At 56.5% G+C, this 22609-nt stretch overlaps 2 protein-coding genes across 2 annotated transcripts; both read right to left on the bottom strand.

The window, feature by feature from the left end:
* Positions 1-47: 47 nt before the first annotated feature.
* On the bottom strand, positions 48-3238 carry SAMD1 (sterile alpha motif domain containing 1). Its single transcript, XM_033134363.1, has 5 exons — positions 1973-3238; positions 1255-1549; positions 1070-1166; positions 860-971; positions 48-775 (listed from the first exon to the last, which is right to left on the bottom strand). The coding sequence occupies exons 1-5, from the start codon at positions 2909-2911 to the stop codon at positions 617-619; spliced, it is 1602 nt and encodes a 533-aa protein (XP_032990254.1). The 5' UTR covers positions 2912-3238; the 3' UTR covers positions 48-616.
* A 1010-nt stretch (positions 3239-4248) lies between these two features.
* PRKACA (protein kinase cAMP-activated catalytic subunit alpha) lies at positions 4249-20853 on the bottom strand. The gene is made up of 10 exons (XM_033134364.1): positions 20600-20853; positions 12567-12628; positions 12002-12130; positions 10417-10515; positions 9407-9489; positions 8450-8576; positions 8265-8360; positions 8047-8169; positions 6155-6319; positions 4249-5732 (listed from the first exon to the last, which is right to left on the bottom strand). Exons 1-10 carry the CDS (start codon positions 20643-20645, stop codon positions 5607-5609), a joined length of 1056 nt encoding a protein of 351 aa, XP_032990255.1. The 5' UTR covers positions 20646-20853; the 3' UTR covers positions 4249-5606.
* Positions 20854-22609: the final 1756 nt, after the last annotated feature.

Below are 22609 nucleotides of genomic sequence, written 5' to 3'. Positions count from 1 at the left end.
CCTCCCCCAACTCCATTCATAAAATGGGACTTCTGCCCTTTCATTATTTTTTTTAAAACTTTATTTAAAAAACCGTCGGTGCAATATTAAAAAGCAATACAGCCAGTTGGAGCGACAACCAACAGAAAGAAAGAGAAGGAATGGGGAAGATCCAGGGACCCCACTTCAGTTGCTCCCTGGTGCTGGAAGCCGGGGCAGACTGAGAAGGGGCTTGGCTGGTGGGGGAGGGAAGAAAGGCCACCCACCAAAGTGAACAGGCAGAACAAAACATTTATACAGGAAACATCTGGCTGGACTGAAGATCTAGGGGAGATGGGAAGTCCCCATTTCTTTTTTCCAAAAATGTCCTAGGCTGGGGGGCAAGAGTTGGCCTTCTGGGGTAAAATGAGCAGGCCCTGTCCTACCCCCCACTCTTCCATCATGGAGTTTGGGATGTGCTGGGGGCCAGACGTGTGTATGTGTTGGGGAGACACAGAGAAGAGATGAGTAGGGAGGGGTGCCCCCTCACTGAAATATGTTATGAGGGCTGAGGGTGTCCCCGGTCCAGTTCCTGGACTCGGGGGATCTTGGGTGAGATGGGGCAGGAATGGATCAGGGCAGGGGTGAGGCCAGGCGCTCAGCCTAGAAAGCCATCAGGGTCATCGTCCTCAAAGTGGCCTTGCTGGAGCACCTTGATATGGTGCTCATAGATTTTCAAGGCTGGGCCAAGGCGGATGGACAGGCCCGTCAGCACATCTGTCCGCTGCATGAGCAGGAGAGACTTGCCATCAATTTCCTGGGTGGGACAGAGACAGACAGAGAGAGCAGGGTCAGAGTAGATCCCCACCGCGACCCAAGAAGTCGAGGGTGGGGCACTTACCTGCTCTTGGAAAGCTGTTGCCTGCTCAGGGAAGCCAGCCTCTGTGAAATACTCTACCACATCCATCACCGTCCACTCCACAGGGTCAGCTGGCTTCTCTTTGCGCCCAGAACTGTATTGGAACAGAGAAAACCAGTGACCAGTGATGCTTCTCTGGCTCTATTACACACCCCTGGGCACCACCCTGGTATCTCAAACACCCCAACTTACGGACAGCCAAAAGGGGTCCCATCGGCCCCAGGCAGGGCTGGTTTTCCTGGGGGCAAAGGCACAGGGGATGGGGAGTCTGGCCCAGTGGCAGCAGAGACTGAGAAAGAAAAAGCATTTATCAGGGGCTGTCTTGGGGTTTGGTTCCTCCCCACCAGGCACCCTCCCCCACCCAGAGGAGTCCTTACCTGATCCCCCTTCCTTATTCATGGCTGCCATGGAGAACACCTGGCGGGTGCCACTGCCTGGCGCTGGCCCTCGCCCTTCATCCTGGCCCTGGTGGGTTACACCGGGCATCCACTCCTTAACCCTCTCCTTGGCACCCTGAGAGCCCCGCTCGCCATTAAGCTGGTGGTGCTGGGCACCTGCAGGACGGTCACCCTCAGGAACCTCTGAGCCTTCAGACACATCGTCTTCCTCATCTTCATCTTCATCATCATCTTCCTCTTCTTCCTTCTCAAGCATTCGCTCTTCTCCACCTCTCTGGTTACCACGGAGAAGCGCACAGGTTACCAGCTGTTCTGGCCCTGGGCCCAGTCAGTCCCTCGGATCCAGGACCAAATGGTGTGCCTAACGGCCACCTTTAATATCAACGCGAACTAACTTTTAAGCATTCACTCCGTGCCAGGCTCTGTGTTAAAAAAGCCCCTAGTAGCCAAATTTCACTAAACTCGCTCAACAACCCCAAGAGGTCGCTACTGTAGTTAAATCGCGTTTTACATCGAAGGAAACTGAGGCTCGGGAAGATTAAGTCACTTGCCAAGGTCACCACGCACGGAGACCGCAGGAAAGACGCGCAAAGCCCTGGCCGCCCGCCGCCCGGTTCCTCTCGGGACTCGCGCCCCCGCCACCAACTTCGCCCGCACCTGCCCACCGAGCAGCGCCCCCCCTTCCCGGCGCGCTCACCTTGCTCCGCGACGCGCGGGCGCTGGAGGCTGGCGGCGCCCGTCCGGGCCTGTCCCCGCGGGGCAGCGCGAGCGCTCCGAGGCGAGTGCGCTCCAGGCGGCCCCGCGCCGCCGCCTCTTCCTCCAGCAGCCCCTGCACGCGGCCACGGGTCAGGCGGCCGCTGGCGCCGCCGCTGCCCCCGAGGTAGCGCACGACTTCCCGCAGGCTCACGGGCCGCGCCGGGCCGCCAGCCCGCGCCGCGCCCCCCTCCGGCTGCTGCTGTGGCGGCGGCGGCGGCGGCTGCTGCTGCTGTGGCGGCGCCGGCGGCTGTGGCGGCGGCGGCAGCGGCGGCTCCCGGGCGGCGACGGCGGGCGGGGGGGGGCGGCGCGGGCCGGCCGGGGGCGCCACTGCCGGCGGAGCAGGAGGCGCGGGCGGCGGCGCGGCCAGGGGCGCGGCCCGCTGCGCGCGGGGGCCCGGCTGCGCGGGGCCGGGTGAGGGGGGCGCTGTGGCGGCGGCGGCCGAGCGGGGCGCCCGGGCCGGGGCGGCGGCAGCGACGGGCGCGGGCGCTGGCGGCTGGGCGGGCGTGGGCGGCGGCGCGGCGGCGGGGCCCCCGCGGGGGGCGCGCGGCGGGGCCGGCGGGGTGGCTCCGCGCCGGGGCGGCTGGACGCGCGCCGCGTTGCGGTACGAGATGCTCCCCTTGTAGCTGACCCGGAGCACGGCGCGCTGCTGGATCAGTTTCTCGAGCTCGGCGCGCGTGCGCTCCGGCTCCGGGCCGTGCCGCCGCCGCACCATCCGGCAGATGCGCTCCAGGTCCGGCCGCGCCTTGCGCGAGCGCAGCGAGTCGATGGTGTCCAGGATCCACTCTTGGTAGTGCGGGGAAGCGGCGGACGACGAGGTAGCGGCCGCCGTGGTGGCGGCCGCCGCCGTCTCCGGCGGGGGTAGGGCCGGGGGCCCCGCCATGCCTCCCGCCCGGCCCGGCTGCACCGTGCGCGCTGCCTCCCTCCCAGCGCGGCGCCCCCCTCCCCGACTCCCCTCCCTCCGCCGCTGCCCGCCTCCTCTGCCTCCCCCCCCGGGGGGCGCAGCGCCTCGGCGGAGCGGCGGCGGCGCTGCTGTTTCTTTGCAAAAAAAAAAAAAAAAAAAAAAAAAAAGCGAGAGAGAAAAAACAGTGAGAGAGAAAGAAAAGAGAGAAAAAATATGCACACACTCACTCACTCGCACGCACGCACACACAGACCCGCTTCTGCTGGGCGCGCGCGGGGCCGGGGATGCGAGGAGGGAGGAGGGGAGCGCGGCGCGGCCGGCCCCTCCCCGCCGCCGCCGCACGCGCGCCCTGCGCCCGGGACACTCCGACCCCCCTTCCTTCCCTCCCTCCCTCCGCCCCGCCGCCCGCCTTCCTCCCTCCCACCCCCACGCGCCCGCTTTTAAGGTGGAGCCCGGGCCCCCCGCCCACCCCCTTTACCCAGCGCTCTCGCTCACTCTGGCTCGCCCCGGCCCCCCCTTACAACTCCCGCGCGCTTTTTAAGGAGGCGCCGCGGAGTTGGCGCCGGGGCGGGGGCGGGGGAAAGCGGCAGGCGGGGGAGGGGGAAGGGAGCGCCAGGGGGAGGGGAGAGGGGGCGGGCAGGGCGGGCGGGCGGCGCTCGGCCGCCCTCCAGCCATTGGGCGCGGGACCCAGACGTCCCCGGCGCCCAGCCCCCCTCTCCACACCTCCCCGGCGCGCTCCGCTCTCGGGACCGCACTTACCGGGAACTCGCCGCCCGCGGGCCGGGCTCCCCCGGTCGCAGGGCGCCACGGGGACCCTCGGGCCGCTGCCGCCCCCGCGCCCGTCGGATGTGCATGGCCCGGCGTTGAGAAGGCGGGAGGAGGGCGCGCACCGTCTCCCCCACCTATGACCGCCCCCAACCTGGGCCGCCCCCGCCGCAGGTCGGCCTCCCGGCGCGGCGGCCCCACAGTCTCTCTGGAGCGCCCTCTTGGCCCCGGGCTGGACGCCGAGGGGGACTGCCGTAGATGTGGGGGACCCCGAATCTCGGGTCAAAGGGCAGTTGGATGCCCCCTTCTGCAGGGCGTTGGGGGGGAGTGGCGGAAGTCAGCTGAACCCGGTTACAAGGACTCCAGGTCAGATCCTGATCAGCCTGGACGGTGGGGTGCGAAATTCCCTTTCCAACCGTGTGTGTGTGTGTGTGTGTGTGTGTGTGTGTGTGTGTACGTACGTGTGTACGGTGGGGTGCGAAATTCCCTTTCCAACTGTGTGTGTGTGTGTGTGTGTGTAGGGTGACCGAAGTCGGGAACAGCAGCGACACTTTTTTTTAAACAAAACTTTATTGGTAATAGTTTTCAAATATGTTTACAACAGCACACTGTTCAAGAGGAAGTCGCGTCCTTCGCAGCACACAGGTTGAATCACCCCCGTGCCCACCCGGGGCCCACCCCAGGCCTGAGAGCTCCTCCTAGGATGGGGAGAAGTTACGAGAGGGACAGACGGGGATGGATGGGGGGGGCTCCCCACTTTTCTATTCAGAGAAAAAAGCACAAATGGGGAGCTAGGGGTGACGGACAGCTGACAGCTAAGCAGAGGAGCGCCCTGGATGGGTTGGGTGTGGAGGCTATTGGGTGAATAAAACAGGCAGCCCCTCCCCAGCAACCCTGGCCTTGAACCAGGGCCACGAGGGGGAGGAGGGCTTTGCCTCCTTTTGCAGGTTTGCCTTCCCAACTGAGCTGAAAGGAGGCTGGGCATTAAAATCTAGTTCAGAATAAAATTAAGGAGTTTGGGGAGGAGTGGTGCTGGGAGGAGAGACCCTGGGCTTGGGGCTCCCCCTCTATCTTTTTGGGGGACAACTCCTCTTTGGCAGGGAGAGGGGCAGCTGCTTTGTCTGGGTCCCAAAGCCCAAGGATGAAGAAAGGTTTCTTGGGGCAGAAGGGGGTAGGGGCTTCCTAAAAGGGCTGCGACCCTTTTAGGCTTGGCAGGGGGCCTGGGGGCAGGGGGGCAGGGGAGATTAGCAGCTTGTGGGGAGGTTGGAACCCCAGCTCCTTCCGTTACAAGTCAGTCTGCTTCCCAGCCTGGTTAAAATGGACTTGGGGTGGGGGTGGGAGGGGGGTATAGGAAGGTGGGAGGCACTGGTGGAACTTAATTAAATAAGTGTGTAAATAAGATTGTAGATTGTTTTTTAAAAAATTCTAGCAAGCAGCCCACTGCATGTATCATTAAAATCTCTCCTTCCCAAGCAGGATTGCTCTGAAGGGAAGGTTGGCCATTCTTCATTGGTTCTTAGCAAGTGGTGCCAGTGGTGGGGGCTGGAGTTAAATTTGGGCCCCATTTTCCACACCCTGTCCCTGGATACACTAGCAAGACCTGGTCTAACTAGAACTGAGAAACTCGTTTAAAACAGGCTGAAGTGGTCTGGGGTGGAGGGCCGTGGGGGAGGAGGAAGGCCAAAGCAGTAGACAAGGTAGGAGGGCGAAGGGGGTGAGGGAGAGCAGCTGGTGTTTCTGTCCCTCTGAATATCTCTGGGCTTCCTGCTCCCCCTACCCTGGTGGGTGGGGTGGGGGGTGAAATTAGATGCAAGGAACTCTGGGGCCCTCTGGCTGTTCAATCCAACCCTCCCACCCACCCCACCCCCCCACAAAAAAAAAGAAAACCCTTGGGGGCACAGGCACACCCCTAAAACTCAGAAAACTCCTTGCCACACTTTTCATTGATGGAGACTCGGATCTCTTCCTCCTCATAGTCATCAAAGTTACTTGTGTCCCCAGGGCCTTTAAACTTTGGTATGAAGGGAGCTTCCACCTGGAGAGGGGTCAAGAACCACCCAGACCTCAGCAGTCAAGCAGTCAACATAATCCCCATTACAACAATAAATATGAATGGCTTAAAATTCATGAGATAACTTACTAGGACCCAGGCCTGAACTTAGAATTAGGGTGTCGACTCACCTTAACCACCCAAGAATCTTATTATAGCCAACTCATCAATAGGGAAATGACTTTCCAGAGTGGGTTGTCTCCTGCCCAAGGTCACAGAGTGGCCAAGTGACCCCATAATCCTATTTCTAGACCCCCACTGCTCTAAGCTTGCCCCAGTTAGACTGACCCAGGGCCCGTGGCTATTTTCAAATTCCTCTTCCCTTTCTCTCTCTCCACTGGAAGCCCTCTCTGTCTCTGGCCTGCCCCCAAAACCCTCAGCAACCTGGGGCGGGGTGGGGGGCCCACCTTCCTCTGGTAGATGGCGATCCAGTCAGTTGTGGCAAACCACTTGTGGTTCTTGATGTCATTGACCCCATTCTTGAGGTTCCCAAAGCGCTTGGTGAGGTCCACCTGCAGTAGGTTCCGCAGTAGGTCCTTTAGGTCAGAGCTGAAGTGGGACGGGAACCGTACCTGGGGATGGATGGGGTGACACAGACAGGGTGGGAAACTGGCTTGGAGCTTGGGGACCTGAGAACACTGCCTTTGTCATCCAACAATCCTATAGGACAGAGGACCCCAAATTTGAGTGTGCATTGGAATCCCATTAAAACAGCTCACCTGGCCTGTTAAGAGTTTCTGATTCAGGATATCTGGGTTGGGGCCTGAGAGTCTGCATTTCTAGCCAGTTCCCTGGCCATGCTGATGGTGCTGGAGAGGGGACTACTTTGAGAACTGCTGCTCCAAGGTAAGTGCTCTAATGGTTCCCATTTTAGAGAAGAGGAAACTGAGGCTGGGAAGGGCTAAACAGCTTGCCAAGGTCACACAGAGGAATGGGATCCAGTGGCTCCATCTTGGGTCTGTTGGACTTCAGAACTTGCATTTTTAGCCAGTGCTTCCTAAGGTGGCTCTCCTGGGGTCTGGGAACTTCAGAAATATTCATGCTTGTGAGAGAAACGATTTTTTTTCTATTTCTCTCTTTGCATAGCTAGAGCTCTTCCATTCTTTAAGGCTCAGTTCAAATCTTTCAGAAACTTTCCCCAAATGCTCTAAGCCCACAGCCTTGTATACAACTAGTCACTGGCTTTACAGCTATGAGAACTGACTTCCACCACTGCTCTGCCTCTTACACACTGTGTGACCTTGGCCATGGCCTTTAACCTCTCTGGGCCTGTGCCTGCCTCTCTAGCACAGGGCAGATATCCCAGGGTTGCACGAGGAAGATAATACTGCTGAGGGTGCGTGGGAACTGTGAAACGCTACAAAGAAGGGAGTTATGCTCTTCTCATCCCCCTCGGAACCTTCTATGGCTTATTGTTTCCCACTCTGGGCCATTCTCTTGGAAATTTCTATTCTGCTTACTGGCAGACACCTCATCTTTCCCTTTTTTGTGACCCCATTTTGCAGTTGGTGATTCCTCCCTGAGAGGCAGGTGCCTAGTTCCCCAGTTCTCAGGTGGGTTAAGAAGAGGCTAGGGGGAAAGGCACTTGCCCGAGGTTTCAAAGCCAATGGGTGGCATAGCTGGGACCTGGAGTCAGGTTGGCCCACCCAGGCTGAGCTGGGAGCTGCTCCCACCATTTCCTGGGCCGGGTGCAGGGATGGTTGGGTCGTCCCAGAGAGGTGGGTGAACTGAGGACAGAAGTGGGGGTCCCAGGCTCTCTTGGGCCCTTGGATGTTGGACCAGACATGTCCCCTCTCTGTGTCTCTGCTTCCTCAGCCCCTCAGAGTGCTGGGTAGGATGGAGATGCAGGGGGTGGTGGGTGCTTAATGCACTTTGTGGGAGCAAGCTCTAAATACCCATCACCCACCGGCACACTCGGAGTTAGGAAGTCTACATTTGGGAAAGTGGGTGTGAGCCATACACCCGAAATGACTCCCAGTGGGGTCTGGGAATTGAACACATTCACTTCTCTGTGAAACTTGTGAGAAGTCATGCTAAGGGGGATGACTAGGTGCAAGAGCCTCACATTGGGCAGGTCGGGAGTCTGAGTGAGACTTGGGGTTTTAGAAGATTTGGGGAGATCAGCAGTGTGGGCCCAGGATTAGCCAGTGAGGTTGTATGAGGTGTTGGCCTTGGTTAGCGTGGCCGGTGCACCTAGCTTCGCCACCTGGCCTGACGTAAAGAACTTCTAGATTGTTTTGACAATGAAGGTGGGTAGGGAAGGGTCTGTCCTGGGCGGAGCCCCTGCACCGGGCCTCACCTTCCCAGAGACAATCTTCTCGTAGATCTGGATGGGCTGGTCAGCGAAGAAGGGTGGGTAGCCGGCGGCCATCTCATAGATGAGAACCCCCAGGGCCCACCAGTCCACAGCTTTGTTGTAGCCCTAGAGCGAGAAAGGGGTGAAGTGTGAGGGGAGAGGTTGAGGAGGAGGCGTGTGCAGAGTGGGCCTCGGGCAGGGGGAGGGGTGGAGGTGCCTACTTTGCTCAGGATGATCTCGGGGGCCAGGTACTCAGGGGTCCCGCACAAGGTCCAGGTGCGGCCTTTCACACGCTTGGCGAAACCAAAGTCTGTCACCTGAGGGCACAAGAGCAGGGTTGGCAGAGAGGAAGGGAGGGTCCAGGCCATGGCCACCTGGGGCTGCCCCTCGCCCGGCCGGTGGGCACCTGAATGTAGCCCTGCTGGTCAATGAGAAGGTTCTCCGGCTTCAGGTCCCGGTAGATGAGATCGAGGGAGTGCAGGTACTCGAAGGTCAGGACGATCTGGGCGGCATAGAAGCGGGCATGGGGCTCGCTGGTGGGATAAGTGGAGAGGGGACGGGTGAGTAGATGGCCACCCCCAACAGGACATGCCCGCCCCTAAATGGTCCGACAGGTGGGCCTACAGAGCTGCCTCCAGCCCAGATATCCAAAATGCGTCAGAGGAGCAGCCTTATTCATACAGAGCTCCAAACTGGAAAGAGCCCAGATGTCTATCAACAGAGGAATGGTGTCACAGATTGTGACAGAGTCACACAATGGAATCCTACCCAATACCGCCACCAGGACAAACGATGAATATGCGCACACTGTGGCTCCCTCTCAAAATGATTATGTGACGTGAAAGTAGAACGGGACAAAACAATATGAACTGTGTGATGCCATTTATATCAAGCCCAAACCCAGACCGAAGACATTCTATGGTGTTTGAAGCCAGAGGGGACAATTGCCTGTGTCAGGGTGGTGATCTGACAAGAAAGGCATTCGAGGAAATTTTCTGGGGTGATGATGCTCAATATGGTGTTTTGGGTGGTGGTTACACAAATGCATGCAACTGTCAAAACTCATGGAACATTGAAGACCTGTGCATTTTATTGCATGTAAAGTGCATAGCTATATGAATAAACAAAATAAAACAACAGCATCAATTTAAAAACTGCATAAAATCGCCAACTTAAATGGCAAAACCTAAGTCTCCATGTTGTTTCGTTTCATGGTGGTTGAGACATCACCGATTCCTCAGCTCAGGGAATGAGAGCCCACAGGGCCCTGGAAAGGCCCCCTTCACTTCCCCACATGACTTGGCTGTGTAGCACTGACTGTGGACAGCCCCAGGCCTGGGGTGGCTAGCGGTGGTCCACTCACCTGAACCTTCCGATCCGCCGCAGGTGTGAGAACATCTCCCCACCAGGCACATACTCCATGACCATGTATAAATTCGAGTTGTCCTATGGGGAGCAGCAGCTGATCAGGGCTCTGCTCCCCAAGCCCTGGGCCCCATCTGAAGCCCTGGTGCCCTTGCCTAGCAGATGTTCAGAAATTAGGTGACAACATCAATCTAGGGTTCCATAGGAAGCACGTGCTAAGGACCAGGCGCAGTGCTCACTCAGCTACCAGTTTCAGTTTCTTCCGCTCAGGAGGAAGAAGGGACAGCCATTATCCTGCTCATGGAGGGTGAAAGGGAGGGCTGGCTAGAGGTGCCTGGGCTGGAGAGGGGACTCCACAGCAGCTCATGTCTGTGACTGTCCTGAGCAAGGCTCTTGGGCCACAGTTTTCTCATCTGTAAAATGGGACCAGGATAGGCTACAGAATTTGTGAGGGGGCCCCCAAAATAAAAATGTGAGGCCGCTTGCTATAAAAATGATGACGAATTTCAAGACAACAGTAGTAGAGCATAACACCAAGCATGGGCCTGGGTGGCAGGCCCCGAGTGGCCCTTCCCCACTTTCGAAGTCCTGCCTTAGGATAGCACCAAAAATAGCTCACACAGGGTGTTCACAATGTACCTGGAACTGTCATGGCAATCCACCAGGTGGGACTGTTATGATCCCCATTTTACAGATGAGGTGACTGAGCCTCAGGGCAATGAAGTTCTTCCCCACATGGGCAGGTGGTACTGAGCTGGAATTTGAACCCAGATTGTGTATCAGGTTCTTATAAACGGGGCAGTGATTTTTGAGGGATGTCATCCAGCTTGAGTGATTTACCCACCTAAGGTTATCAAGTTAGATCCAGGAGTTGAATTTTGGTGTATGAGAGCCCAGGCTGATTCGCCGCGCCCCACCATCAGTGGGTAGGCCTGCTTTCTAGGGCAGCCATTGGTTGTCCTCAGCCCCCAGGTGTGGTTTCCCTCTTTGCCCCCTCTTTTCCCCCACCTTGAAGGAGAACTCGAGTCTGACGAGGAACGGAAAGTTGACCGCCTGCAGGATGCGCTTCTCATTCAGGGTATGTTCGATCTGTTTCAGCTTCACCACCTGTGGGCCCAGAGCAGGGTGGAGAGGAGGGAGTGTGAGAGGTCCCCCTCCCATGATGTCCAGAACTAGGGGTGCAGGCTGGGCTGGTTCCTGTGAGTGTTTGTGGCCTGTGGAGCCCTGGGCTGAGTGCTGAGGACACAATAGAAGGCCGAGGCTGCCTGTCCCCATGCCTGAAGTTCAGGGCAAGAATATGTGAGTCACTAGGCCTCTTGGCCCACAGAGGTCAGAGCCTTGGTAGGAGAAGCTCAGGGCCTGCGGATGATGCCTGTGCCCCTTGGTGAGGTACCCTGCAAAGTCTTTGGGCAGGGTAATCAGAGAAGGCTTCCTGGAGGAAGGGACAGTAGAGCTGAAAATGGAAAGACAAGCAGGTGTAGTGCCCAAGGAGGTGTGGGGGTGGGCTTACAAATACCTTCTCTGCATCTAAAGCACCCAAACACACCCATCTGAACCCTGGGCTAATTCCTCCTTGGGCCTCAGCTGTCCCTAGCAGGCAGCTTACATGTATTGATGGAAGCCCTGAGGGGTATGCACTGTGAGCATGTCAGTCTGGAAGCCCAGATAAGGGAAATGACTTGCCCAAGGTCACAGGCAGCTAGTCAGAGGCAGGCAGCCTGGCCTCTCAGTCAGCTCTGAACCTCTGCACTGGGGCCTTTTCTGCTTTGTTCACAGCTGTGTCCTTTGGGTCTACACATGCACTGCCCACTACCATCCACACTAGCCACCCATGGCTGCTGAGAGCTTGAAATCAGGCCGGTTAACTGAGGAACCGAGTTTAAAATTTGAAGTATCTAAAATGAAAATTTAAAAACTGACACTCAATGCAGTTACTGGATAACTTTTACTGGATAACTTTTAAGCCTGTCTGGAACAACTGGGCTATGGAAATCTGCTTTTTCAATTTCGCTACTTTTTCTTGTCTTTCCAGTGAAAATTTAACATCGGAGCAGAGCTGTGTTGTAAGTGTAAAATGCAAATTGGATTTTGAAGACTTGGTATAGAAAAAAAAGAATGTACAATGTCTCATTAATGATATTTTACAATGGTTACATACATTGAAATAATATTGTAGATATACTGGCTTAATTACAACATATTGTTAAAATGTATTCCATCTGCTTTTTTAAATGGGGTTCTATCTAGAAAATTTTAAATTATATGTAGCTTGTGTGACATTTCTACTGGACAGCATTGCTCTAGAGCAGTGCCCGGCAGAAGTAGGGTATCAAAAATATTTACAGAAAGCAGGCCCATGTAAAAGCCACCTCCTTTAGGAAGACCTCCGGCGAGGCGTCTGAGCCCATGCCCAATGCCTGGATTCCCCTCAGGGGCTGGCCTGGACGGGAACCTCCTGAAGGCAGCATGGTATCCTTTTGGCCCTTGGGTCTGGCACATGATGGGGACTCAGGAAGCAGTTGGTGAGTGGATGGGCGGAAAGAGCATTCCAGGCAGCAAGTAGGACAAGGCTGCAGGGCAGAGCGGGGCTCACCTTCTGTTTGTCCAGGATCTTCATGGCGAAATGGTTTCCGGTCTCCTTGTGTTTTACCAACATCACCCGCCCGAAGGAGCCCGTGCCTAGGGTCTTGATTCGTTCAAACTGATCCAAATGGGCTGTATTCTGTGTGCAGAAGGTTTGGGATGGGTCGGGACCCCCGTCTCTGTGGCCTGCTGGGATGACGAGGTCTGGGGCATCCCCTCTGCCACCAGCAGAGGGGGCCCTGGGGAGCAGGGGGAGTGACCAGGTAAGGACAGGGCGGAAAAACAAGATGGCAGAGGGCACATTCCGCGAGGAGGGTGGCAGGGCCCTGATCTGGCCCTGGCCTGGGGCCCAGGAGCTGATGGCAGCTGTGTGGGGGGCAGGTGCTGCCAGTTGGAAGGGGGTATTAGGGTAGGGGAGCCTGGCAGTGGGTGATCAGGTGCCTCCACACAAAGCCCCCATGGGTGTCTAGACACCCTCCACATGGCCCTAAAATCCTCGCCATGTCACAGGGATACAACTGGGGGATGGGGGCTGTCAGCTCACCCCTCCCAGGCCCTGCACCCAGGGGGCTTACCTGAGCAGGATTTTCCCATTTTTTAAGAAAATCTTCTTTGGCTTTTGCTAAGAACTCTTTCACTGGAAGGAAGAGAGGGGAGAGTTAGATGGAGACCCCATCTCATTGGGAGAGGCCCAGGGTATTACTGGGGAGATGCCCATTTGTGGAAAGTGAGGTACAGATAGATGTCTCAACCCAGAGACTGACCTTCTTTTTCCCAGGGCCTTTGGGTGCCCTGGCTGAAATCTGAGGGCAGCTTGGTGGGCCCTGATCTGGGCTGAGGCCTGGGCCCCCTTTACTACAGAGGTGGGATCCAGCCTCAGCTCCGTCCCAAATGGGGTGCAGGGTGACTTGGAGCTTACTCTCAGGGGGGAGAGGGCGGCACCCAGGCCAGCCCACCCCCACTCGCCCCAGTTCTGACCGACATTCCACGGCCAGGGACGACGCCAGCCGAGGTATTTATAGCTTCAGGATTTGGCTGTTCCTCAGGCCCCTTCTCTGGGGAGGCTGGGCCAGGGTGGAGGCCTCTGGGGCTCGAGTAGCAGGCGCCCTTGGGGGGCTCAGCTGTCGCCTTGGTCCCCAGCTGGCCCTGTTTCTGTCTTTGCCAATCGAGGGGCCCTGGCTCCACAGCTGGTTCAAGGGAGGCCTCACCTGATGCCCACCCTCCCAGGGGCTCCTCAGCACCCCAAAGAATATCACCATCTGGCTAATACTGAAGACTTCCCAGTAGGCAGACCCTGGGCCTGCTGCTTCATCTCCACTACCTCATTCAGTTCGCTTGCCAGCTTTCATTTTATCCATTCTCCCCATTTAAAACTCTAGGAAAACTGAGGCTTGAAAAGTCATTCTTGCCAGTGCCCAGAAAAGCAGTTAAGTGCCAGGACCCTGGGACTGAGATAAAGCTCAGACCACAGCCTAGTCTCTGATGAGCTGTATGATTTTCGGTAACTGACCTCACCTCTCTGGGCCTCAGTTTTCCTCATCTGAAAAACAGGGATAATAATCGTAATGACCTGGCAGGAGGGTTGTAAGGACTGAAAGAGTTAATCTTGGCAAAGGGGGTTGGTTGGACAGTGGCCTGCACAAAGTTTGCGTCATAGAACTGTCAGCTATTAATTTTGCTTTTAAGTATTTTTAAAAATTGAGGTATAAAATACAGGGGGTGTGTCGAGTGCTCAGATCTTAAATGTGCAGCCTGACGAATTTGTACATTACAGACTCATCCTTGTGACCGTTCCCCGGGGCCAGGCACGCTGTTGTTAGGGAGCCTGCCTGTGTGCCAGCCGTGTGCTAAACACTTTCTATGCTTAACTTTTATTCTGATGGCTCAGAGCTACTATTACTCTCATTACACAGAAGAGAAGACCAGACCAGGCCTGAGGTTGCCTTCCCGATCCCACTGCTCATGAGATTAACTGCTTCGCTCCTCACGGGTCGCAGTGCACTCGGGTGGCCTACAGACAGACCTGACCTGGATCCTCTGATGGCTGCCACCCTGAGAGTTCCTGTACATTTGTACTTTGGCTTTGCCTGTCATCTGCCTGTCCCATCCATATGCAGTACCAGGAGGCCCACACAACCTTTGGGTAGCCATGACTCCCCCATTGTCCCCCAAGGCTCTCCCTTCAGAGTTTGGACAGAAGAACCTTCCGTGGGGCTACAAGAATGGCAGATGGAGAGACTGTTGGTTAGGAAAGCCCTACAAAGAGTGAGCAGGCAGAGAGAGGTCAGGCAGTCAAGGAATGACCAGGAGTCCTAGGTTGGCATCTGGCTGGGCCACTAACTGAGAAACTCTCGGAGTTTAGGAACTGCGCCACGTCTAATACTTTCACTAGCAGAATATTTTTTGACACACACCACCTTCCTTGGACACCTTCAAATGTGCACACTGAATTCTGGATGAAGGTGGGGGAGAGGGTACCCTGTTGGGACTCTACCTTCACTTACCAGGGAGGTAGGGAAGAGCAGGTTTGTGAGGAAATCCATAATGACTAGTCCTGCTTCCCCTTTTGCTCTCAGCCATCCCTGAGAACTGCCATGTCCTGCTTTTCCCCACTCAGTGAGCCTGGGCCTCTGGCTGTCTGCTGGTACCGCACTGAGAGGCTCCACAGGATGCCTAGGTCCTACCGTATTTCCCTGAAAGTAAGACCTAGCTGGACAATCAGCTCTAGTGCGTCTTTGGGAGCAAAAATTAATATAAGAGGGGCAGCTGGTTAGCTCAGTTGGTTAGAGTGCGGTGCTCTTAACAAGGTTGCCGGTTCGATCCCCACATGGGCCACTGTGAGCTGCGCCCTCCACAAGTAGATTGAAACAACTACTTGACTTGGAGCTGATGGGTCCTGAAAGAACACATTTTAAATAAATTAAAGAAAAAAATTAATATAAGACCCGGTCTTATTGTCTTATAGTAAAATAAGACCGGGTCTTATATTAATTTTTGCTCCCAAAGACCCATTGTCCAGCTAGGTCTTATTTTCGGGGAAACAGGGTAGCACACCCTTCTCTCACCTCTCAAATTGCGGAAGGGTTCAGGCTGCATCTCCTCTGGTGCCACTGGCTTGCCAGATTTGGGGATGGGCATGGGGGAAGGGCAGTACCAGGAAGAGCAGGCAGATAAAGAAGGATAATGATGGGAGACCCCCAGCCAAGAGCCCCCATACTCACCTCTGCTTTCTGCCTCTTCCAACAGAGGGTGCAATGGGGGATGGAGTAGGATGGGGTGATCTGGGGCCCGTCTGCCCCGGGCCAGGGAAGCTCAGGGTACTGGCTGTGGCTTAGGTGCCGCAGAGGGCGTGGTGCAGGTAGCCCAGGAAACGGACAGTCAGGTGGGCCCACAGGAGCAGCTGCAGCCACAGCTGGAAGGTGTTCTCTGAGTCGCCACCCTGGCCACTATCTAACCCTAGATCCATCCCAAGCTACCCTGGGCTCTCCTTGGAAATCTTCCCTTTGCAGGGGAACTAGGAAATACAGAGCCTCTGAGCTGGCTTCCTTGGGAGGGAGGGCCTCGAGGGACCCAGGAGGAGGAGCTGGTTGCCAGGGAAGCATTTAAAGGTACCTGCTCATGGCTGGCCAAGGTCTGCAAAGGCCCTTCTTGGCAGAAGGTGGTGAAAAGATTCTCCAGAGGCTGTCCCTCCTGGCTGGCCTGACTACCCCGGGGGCGGGGTGCTAAAGCTAACTTCCCATTTTAGGGACTTCACTACTGCCGGTATGCCAGGCCCTTTCTGCCTTCCCCAGTGGGTGCTGGACTACCCAGAGGATGGTACTCAATGTGCCCAGTGTAGTGCCCACTGGGTAGAGGGGAAGGAGTTAAGGCTTAGGCGCAGGCAGCAGTCAGGGGCTCCCTGGGGTCTAAAGAGGCCCCAGAGCTCCATTAATTAGCAGAAAGAGCAGCTGGAGAGAAAGGCAAGAGGGGAGGTTTGAGAGCCACCCTATCTCTTCCTGAGTCCTCTGTGACCCTGGAGCCCCCAAATCTTGCTACCCCAAGAGACAAATGGGTACATCTGGCTTTCTTTTGCTCCTCAGCAGGGGCAGAGAGGGGATGGCATTCTAGGATGTCCTTGGCCTCTGTCAAACCTTGCCCTGTGCTTGGCTCTGCTCTCAGCCATGAAGGTCCAAACCGGAAACGAAAGGCTAAACCCAGGGGTGGGGGAGGGGGAGGCTGCCTTGACCATCTTCCTCCTTCTTTCCAAATCCCCCAAAAAGTAGAGGGTCAGTGGCAGCTTCTCACAGAGTGCCCTTCTGACAACAGGAAGTGGCAGAGAAGGGAAACCCAGCCAGCTGTGGGCTTGAGAAACCTGCCACCCTTCCCACGTCTTCCACAGGGGGGTTGCCAGCCTCCACCCTGGTCCAGATTGAATTTGGGCTCGCTCCCAAAGAGAACCCCAGATACCCTTTGAAAAGCCAGGACCACAGCAAGCAGCAGGAGCCCAGACTCAGAGACCCGCTCTTCCCCCCAGACGGACAACATTCTCAGTACCATCTGCCCTCTGAAACCTGGTTGCCCCAGGAATTCTGGGGCACGGATGCCCAGCCTGGGCTAGAACCCCTATTCCAGGCTGGCTGATTCCTCCAGTCTAGCGTGGATCCCCTGTTCTGGGCTGGACTACCCTCCAGTTTGAGCTGGACCCCAACACTGGACTGGACTAATCCCATTCTGAACTGGACCCCTACTCTGGACTAGGTGATCCCCCAGTCTGAGCTGGACCCTGACACTGGGCTAGACCACTTCCCAGTTTGATGGCTCCCCATTCTGTACTGGAGCATCTAACCTGGATTGCATATGGACATCCCCATTCTGACCCAGACTCCATCACTGAGCTGGACCAACACCCAGTCTCAGCTGAACCCCAACACTAAGACGGACCACACCACTGCCCTGCTCTGAGCTGGACTCCCACTCTGGATGGGCCATACCCCCGCGTCTGAACTGGGCCACCCATCCCCACTGCTCTTCCCCAGGCTCCCAGCCCAAAGTTATAAGGGGTTTCCAGGGCCAGCCAGAAGTCCACAGCTTTTTCTTCTTCATTTCCTCCCCAAATCCTACTACAGCCCTTCCCTGACCAGAAGGGCAGAGTGTGCCGGAGGAGTTGCTATAGCAACAGGGCTCAGCCTCACCGTTGTTGGGGCTGGAAGCCATCACTCAGTGTTCCTCTCAGGGCACCAGGACTACGGTGGCTGGGAAGGCTCATGAGACCTGCCTCACCAGCTTGGAGCCCCATCCCCAGAGACCTACCTACAGGGGGAGCCAAGGAGTTGTGGGGGTGATGGCAAGAAGAGAAACCAAATCTGGCGGCCAGTGGGTAAAGGAGAGGGGCAGTAAGACCCTCAAGCTTCCGTAGGTCTGAAAGGGCTAAGGAAAAAAGCTGCCTTGGCAAGACCCTCTTGGGCACCCATACAACTGCCACTGCACAGAAGGAGTTTGACCCTCTTGGACTTCTGTAGGATGTTAGAAGATGACAATTCTTCCCATCCAGGGATCTTTCTCTCAGAGTCTGGATCTGCTTGTCCCTGTGGCCTGGTGGGGAGAGTGTCTGAGGGCTCCCTCTCACCAGCCCTGCCCCCTTTCCCGTGGGCCAGCTCCCAGGGGTGCCTTTGGCCAGTGCTAGCTAGCCAAGGCCTGAGCCCCACTTGGCGGCCTATCCCAGGGGCCTCTTGGGACCACTGCCCTCTCTCAATTTCTCTAGCTTCTCAGAGTCCAGTGCTAGATCTGTTTTTCTCTGCCCTCTTAGCATCTTACCCGGGCCCCTGCCAAGGTTTTGGCATCTTTGAGTATAGATTTCCCCCACCCCACCCCAGGGCTTGTTTTAGATAGACAGATCCCTGCTCTCTTGGAAGGAGGCTGGCACTGTCTCGCCCAGACGATGGCACAGGGGGCTGGAGGATGCCTAAGTAGTGCCTACTAAGGCTTGGACATTCTCCTTACCCCAGTAGGGTTGGTGTCTGGCAGATGAAATTCAGGTGCCCCCTGCAGGATGGCCTGGCTACTGCCCTCTACCCCCCACCCCAGGCCTGGCTCTAGTTATATGAAAGCAAATTTTGTCTAACTCCATCCTTGCAGAATTAGAGTTCCAAGCAAAGAGGGGCTTCCTTCCTTATCCTGTTTGCTTCTCTGAGAGTCCCTGCAAGCCTCTAGAACTAACTACAGCTTCAGGCGTTTCCTGATATATGACATAGGTCCCAGTGGCAGGGCTAAAAATGATTTTAGGTATGTTTCACTTTTCTAGTTACATTGTATTTCAATGTGTAGCAGAGAAATGTAACTGGCACAACAATTCCATGATTTCATTTATATTACTGCTTAGGATGGAGCAAAGTTTACATCTGAACAAAAGTGAATCAAACTTTTATTATTGTAAATTAAGGAAATATAATAGAGTAAAAATCAGGGAGGCAGCTTGAGAATGTCTGGGTTGGGAAATTCTGGGGTCCAGAAAGTTGGCTGGAAGGTGGATCTATGTGAATCCTGCCTCTGTGACATCATCTATGTCAAACTTAGAGAGGTCGTTTGGAAAATTCAGAAAACAGCCCGTTATGAAAACCACTTGAGCAGAAAGATCTATGGAGACCATTTAGCCTGGCACATCCTAGATGCCCAATAAATAGTGGCTCTATTTCACTGTGATGGTCAATTCCTGAGTATCTGGCCTGTGCTCTGAGAGATTTAGTGGTCACTTCCGGAGCCTCTGATCTTTTTCTTGGGGATCCTTTTCCCTGTGTAACTTTCCACCCCCTCCCACCCCTCCACACACACTGCATGTGTTTGATATGCCTTGAAAGTTTTCCAGGACTATGTCATCTCCCCAACTTTCAACTGAGCCACTGCAATATATAGCTGCCTGCCTCCACCTTCTACCTCCCAGGCCTCACCTGCTGGGGGCCCAGCCCCTCCCCCCTCTGCCTAGTCCCCTCCAAGCTCATGCCCAGACCTTTTTTGGTCACTATCCACCTGCTCCTCTGTCATCAAGCACTCAGCTACAGGCACTTGCCTCCCTGTCCCCCGCCCATTGGTGACATGTCAGGCCTCCCCATAGCTGCTTAGTGACTCTGAGTTCTGCCATCTGAATCCATGTGGGAATAAAGTTCCCTGGATTTGGTGCCTGGGTCTTTCTGGGAGAGGGCATTCAGGGGACTCAGACATTGGGGTCTGAGACCAGTAACTAGGAACAGCATATCTGGCGTCGCCTTTTTCATCTCTGACTATTTCTGGGTAACAGGAAGGGTATCCTAGCTGAGGTCCAGCTTTAGGCCTGGAGCAATGACAACTTAAGAGCTGGAGGAATTGAGGAAGGGGCTCAAGGCCATTTCTGAAGGCATTTCCAGATACAGAATCTCTTTCTCTGGCTGGCTGGAAAAGGCCAACATAATTTGAGGTTTGAGGAGGAACAAGCCTCTCTCTGGCTGAGCCCAGGGAGTGATCAGGATGTCCCTTGGTAAAAGGCAAGTCACTGGATGTCACCCACTACTCCACAACTGCCATCCCTCAAGTCCCCTTTCTCACCATCCTGGCTCAAGCTGAATGAGCCTTGTTAAATCCAGACACTCTTAATCCCCCCCTTTTCATCCTGAGCCAGGAGCGGGTGAAGAAGCCCACAGGACTGGGTGAGTGACGGAGCCTCAGTTGTGAAACAACCATTTATTATTGAGGACCCTCCAAGGAGTCTAGCTAGAGCTCACTGCACCACAGGAGATAGAAAGGGGCACTCCTGCCGCCGCCCCTTCTCCCCGCCCCCAACCCAGGAAGGAGGATGCAATGAACCCAGGAAGACCAGCTCAAACTTGGCTTTGGACACACTGAAGCAATTCTCTTGGTTCATAAACAGTCTGCTACCCCAACCAGGGACAGACGCTTGCTCAGAGGAGAAAGCACAAGCACAGGAGCAGAGTGACAGAGAGTGACAGGATGAAAGGAGCAGAGGGACCCAGAAAGATCCTGTCCCCCATGCCAAATGACACAGAAAGTAAAAACAATGCTGGACATGGCTCTGGGAAAAACTCAAGGGGACAGAGTGGGTTTGGAGGGGGGCTGTGGTAAGGTGAAGAGGGGAAGGACAGGAGAAAGATGGCGGGGGCTGGAGGGGGGAGGGGTGTGGTCACCAAGTGGCCAAGGTTCCTGTGGGGTGGAGACAGACCCCACAACACTCCCAAGACTGTCAGAAGCTTGGGTTGGGGTATTGCGGTGGGTCCCATCTGTGGGATTGGCGAGTGAGGAAGTAGGGGGGATTAGAATCTGGGAAGAGGGTCCAGGAAAGGAGGGGGTGCGGTGGTGACAGGGCCCCATGTGGGGCCCCAGCGGTCATACGTGCCATGGTTGGCAGTGACAGCTGGGTGGGGGGGACACAGTCTTTGCAGCGAGGGGCGGCTTTTGGCAAGGTAGCCCCTATGGAGGGTCTTCTGCGGGACCTGGGCCCCAACCTTGGACAGGCAGGGGGAGGGCGTGCTGGGGGTAAGCAGAGAGCAATGGGGGGGCACGTGGGGGAGGGGCCAGGCGGTGATGGACAGGGCGGGGGTTGGCAGCGCGGGGCCGGGATCCAGGTCTCGGCCCGAGCACTCACCGCTCTCCTGCTCACTGCCCTTCTTGGCGGCGGCGGCGTTGCCCATCGCGGCGGCGGCGGCCGGGGCCGGTCCCGGAGCTGCGGCGCGGCGGGTGCTGGCGGCGGCCCCGGAGCGCGCTGGGCGGCGGCGGCGGCGGCCCCTAGGGTTGCTGCGCTGGCTGCGGCGCCGCGACCCCCGCCAGGCCCCTGCTTCCCGCGTCTCTCCGCGCCCGCCCGCCCGGGAACCTCAGCCCAAGTCCGCTGCTGCTGTCCGTGACGCTCCCGCAGCCCGCGTTCATTGGCCCAGGCCACCTTGACTGACGGCGCCGCGCTGCCGCCCATTGGCCCTCCGCGACCCTCCCGCGCTGCTATAGGCTCTCAGCCCCGTGACGCGTGCCGCGGACGCCCGGCCACTCGCGCGCCTGCGAGGTGCCTGATTGGCCGAAGCTCGCGACAGGGCTTGGGGATCGCCCAGCGAGGCCGCCAATTGGTCGAAGCGCGTGGTCCGGCCAGCCCCCCACAGAACATTCAGTGTCAATCCCGGGGTGAGAGGGCGGGGCGGCGGCGCAGCTTGCTGTCGGGGTCGACCGGGCGGGGCGGCGGAGGCTGGCTTGCTCCGAGGCCCAGAAGGCGGTCCAGGCGGGTGCCCGCCAGCCCCTGTGCGCGCCGCAGTCCCCCGCCCCCGCTCAGTGCGGCAGCGGCCGCCGGCCAGCGGGCGCCGCGGACCCCCGATGCTGCCGCTGTCCACCTGCCAGCGGGGGAGGGGCGCAGCGGCGCCGCGGGTCAGAGGTCGCCGGGCCGTCAGCCGTCGTCAGTTTTAAGGCCTGACGCAGGATAACAGTGGCAGGCCCGGGAGTGGGGGTGGAGCTCCTGGGTCTCCCCCAGCCACAGCCCGAACTTCAAGAGGATGCTGGGCCTCGGGAGCAAGGGGCGCTTGGGAGCGGAGGGTCAGTGCCCATCCCTTTGCTGGGCGCCCACGCTGGGCTCCTGCCAGTAGTAAGAGCAGGCACTCGTTAAATACATTACTTCCTACTATGGCTGTATCACGCAGGTACTATTATCGCTCGCATTTTACAGAGGAGGAATCTGGGGCAATCAGGGTGAGGATTCCGTCTTGGAGTTGGAGGGAACCTGCCCTCCAGGGGCAGAGAAGTAGCAAGATGCCTCTTAAGGGTGCCCTTTTTATACATACACAACTTGAGGGCAGTGTTTCCCACTGCCACACTACTCACATTTCTTTGCTGGCGCGGGGGCGGGGGTGGGGGTGGTTGTCTTCTGCCTTATCCCCAGTTTCTCTACCCATTGGATGCCAGTAGAACCTTTTTCTCCACCGGATTTGACAACTAAAACCCTCTCCAAACATTCCTGAATGTGCCTGGGAGGCCAAAATTGCCCACAGTTGAGAACCACTGAAGCAGAGGAAAGCCCAAATAGGTGTCCAGCAGGGCAGGGGACAGGATGAGCCAGCTCTCCTTGACTTAGAAGGGCTATGGGGTCTCAGGTCTATAAGCTGATTCGCTGCTCTGCTTATAGACTTGTACTGCCTGCATCCTACCCAGCTGCTCTCTGCACCTATGCTAGGTCAACTATAGTCCCAGGGAGGAAAAGTTGGGGCACTTCTGTGAATTATGGGGGAAATGGCTCACCAGCCAAACCACTCCACCTCTGGCTGTGGGGTTACAAAGTAAGGTTAAGTAAAATTTAATAAAAGTATGCTGTGTGTCCTTGGAGTACAATGTTAATTTCTTCCTGTGGGTCAAGGTCAAAGTCTGAAAAATCACTGGTTATGCTCTATCTGCAGAACAGCTGGGTTGCATAACTTTAAAAAAAAAATCCCTTCTCAAACCTCAGTCTGGATTACAACTATATAACCAATTAAGACTAGAGCAAGAAGCTGAGCAAGGGGCCAAGGGGCAGTGAACCCCACTGGTTGGAGCAAGAGGACCCTCCACTATGTCCCAAAGAGAGGAGACGGACAAAGATGCCTCAGCCTACCTGAGACAAAAGCAGAAACAACCAGTCTAAATTAAG

This window comes from Rhinolophus ferrumequinum, chromosome 18, assembly GCF_004115265.2.
Source record: "Rhinolophus ferrumequinum isolate MPI-CBG mRhiFer1 chromosome 18, mRhiFer1_v1.p, whole genome shotgun sequence".
Classification (NCBI taxonomy): Eukaryota; Metazoa; Chordata; class Mammalia; order Chiroptera; family Rhinolophidae; genus Rhinolophus; species Rhinolophus ferrumequinum.
This window is presented reverse-complemented; position numbering and strand designations above follow the sequence as displayed.

Coding starts and splice junctions, on each gene's coding strand:
- SAMD1 (XM_033134363.1), bottom strand. CDS start 2,911: ATGGCGGGGCCCCCGGCCCTACCCCCGCCGGAGACGGCGGCGGCCGCC. Junction 1,550..1,972: donor CCCGCGCGTCGCGGAGCAAG/GTGAGCGCGCCG, acceptor CGTGGTAACCAG/AGAGGTGGAGAAGAGCGAAT. Junction 776..859: donor CAACAGCTTTCCAAGAGCAG/GTAAGTGCCCCA, acceptor TGTCCCACCCAG/GAAATTGATGGCAAGTCTCT.
- PRKACA (XM_033134364.1), bottom strand. CDS start 20,645: ATGGGCAACGCCGCCGCCGCCAAGAAGGGCAGTGAGCAGGAGAGCG. Junction 9,490..10,416: donor GACTCGAGTTCTCCTTCAAG/GTGGGGGAAAAG, acceptor TGCTCCCCATAG/GACAACTCGAATTTATACAT. Junction 5,733..6,154: donor TCGCCATCTACCAGAGGAAG/GTGGGCCCCCCA, acceptor ACCCCTCTCCAG/GTGGAAGCTCCCTTCATACC.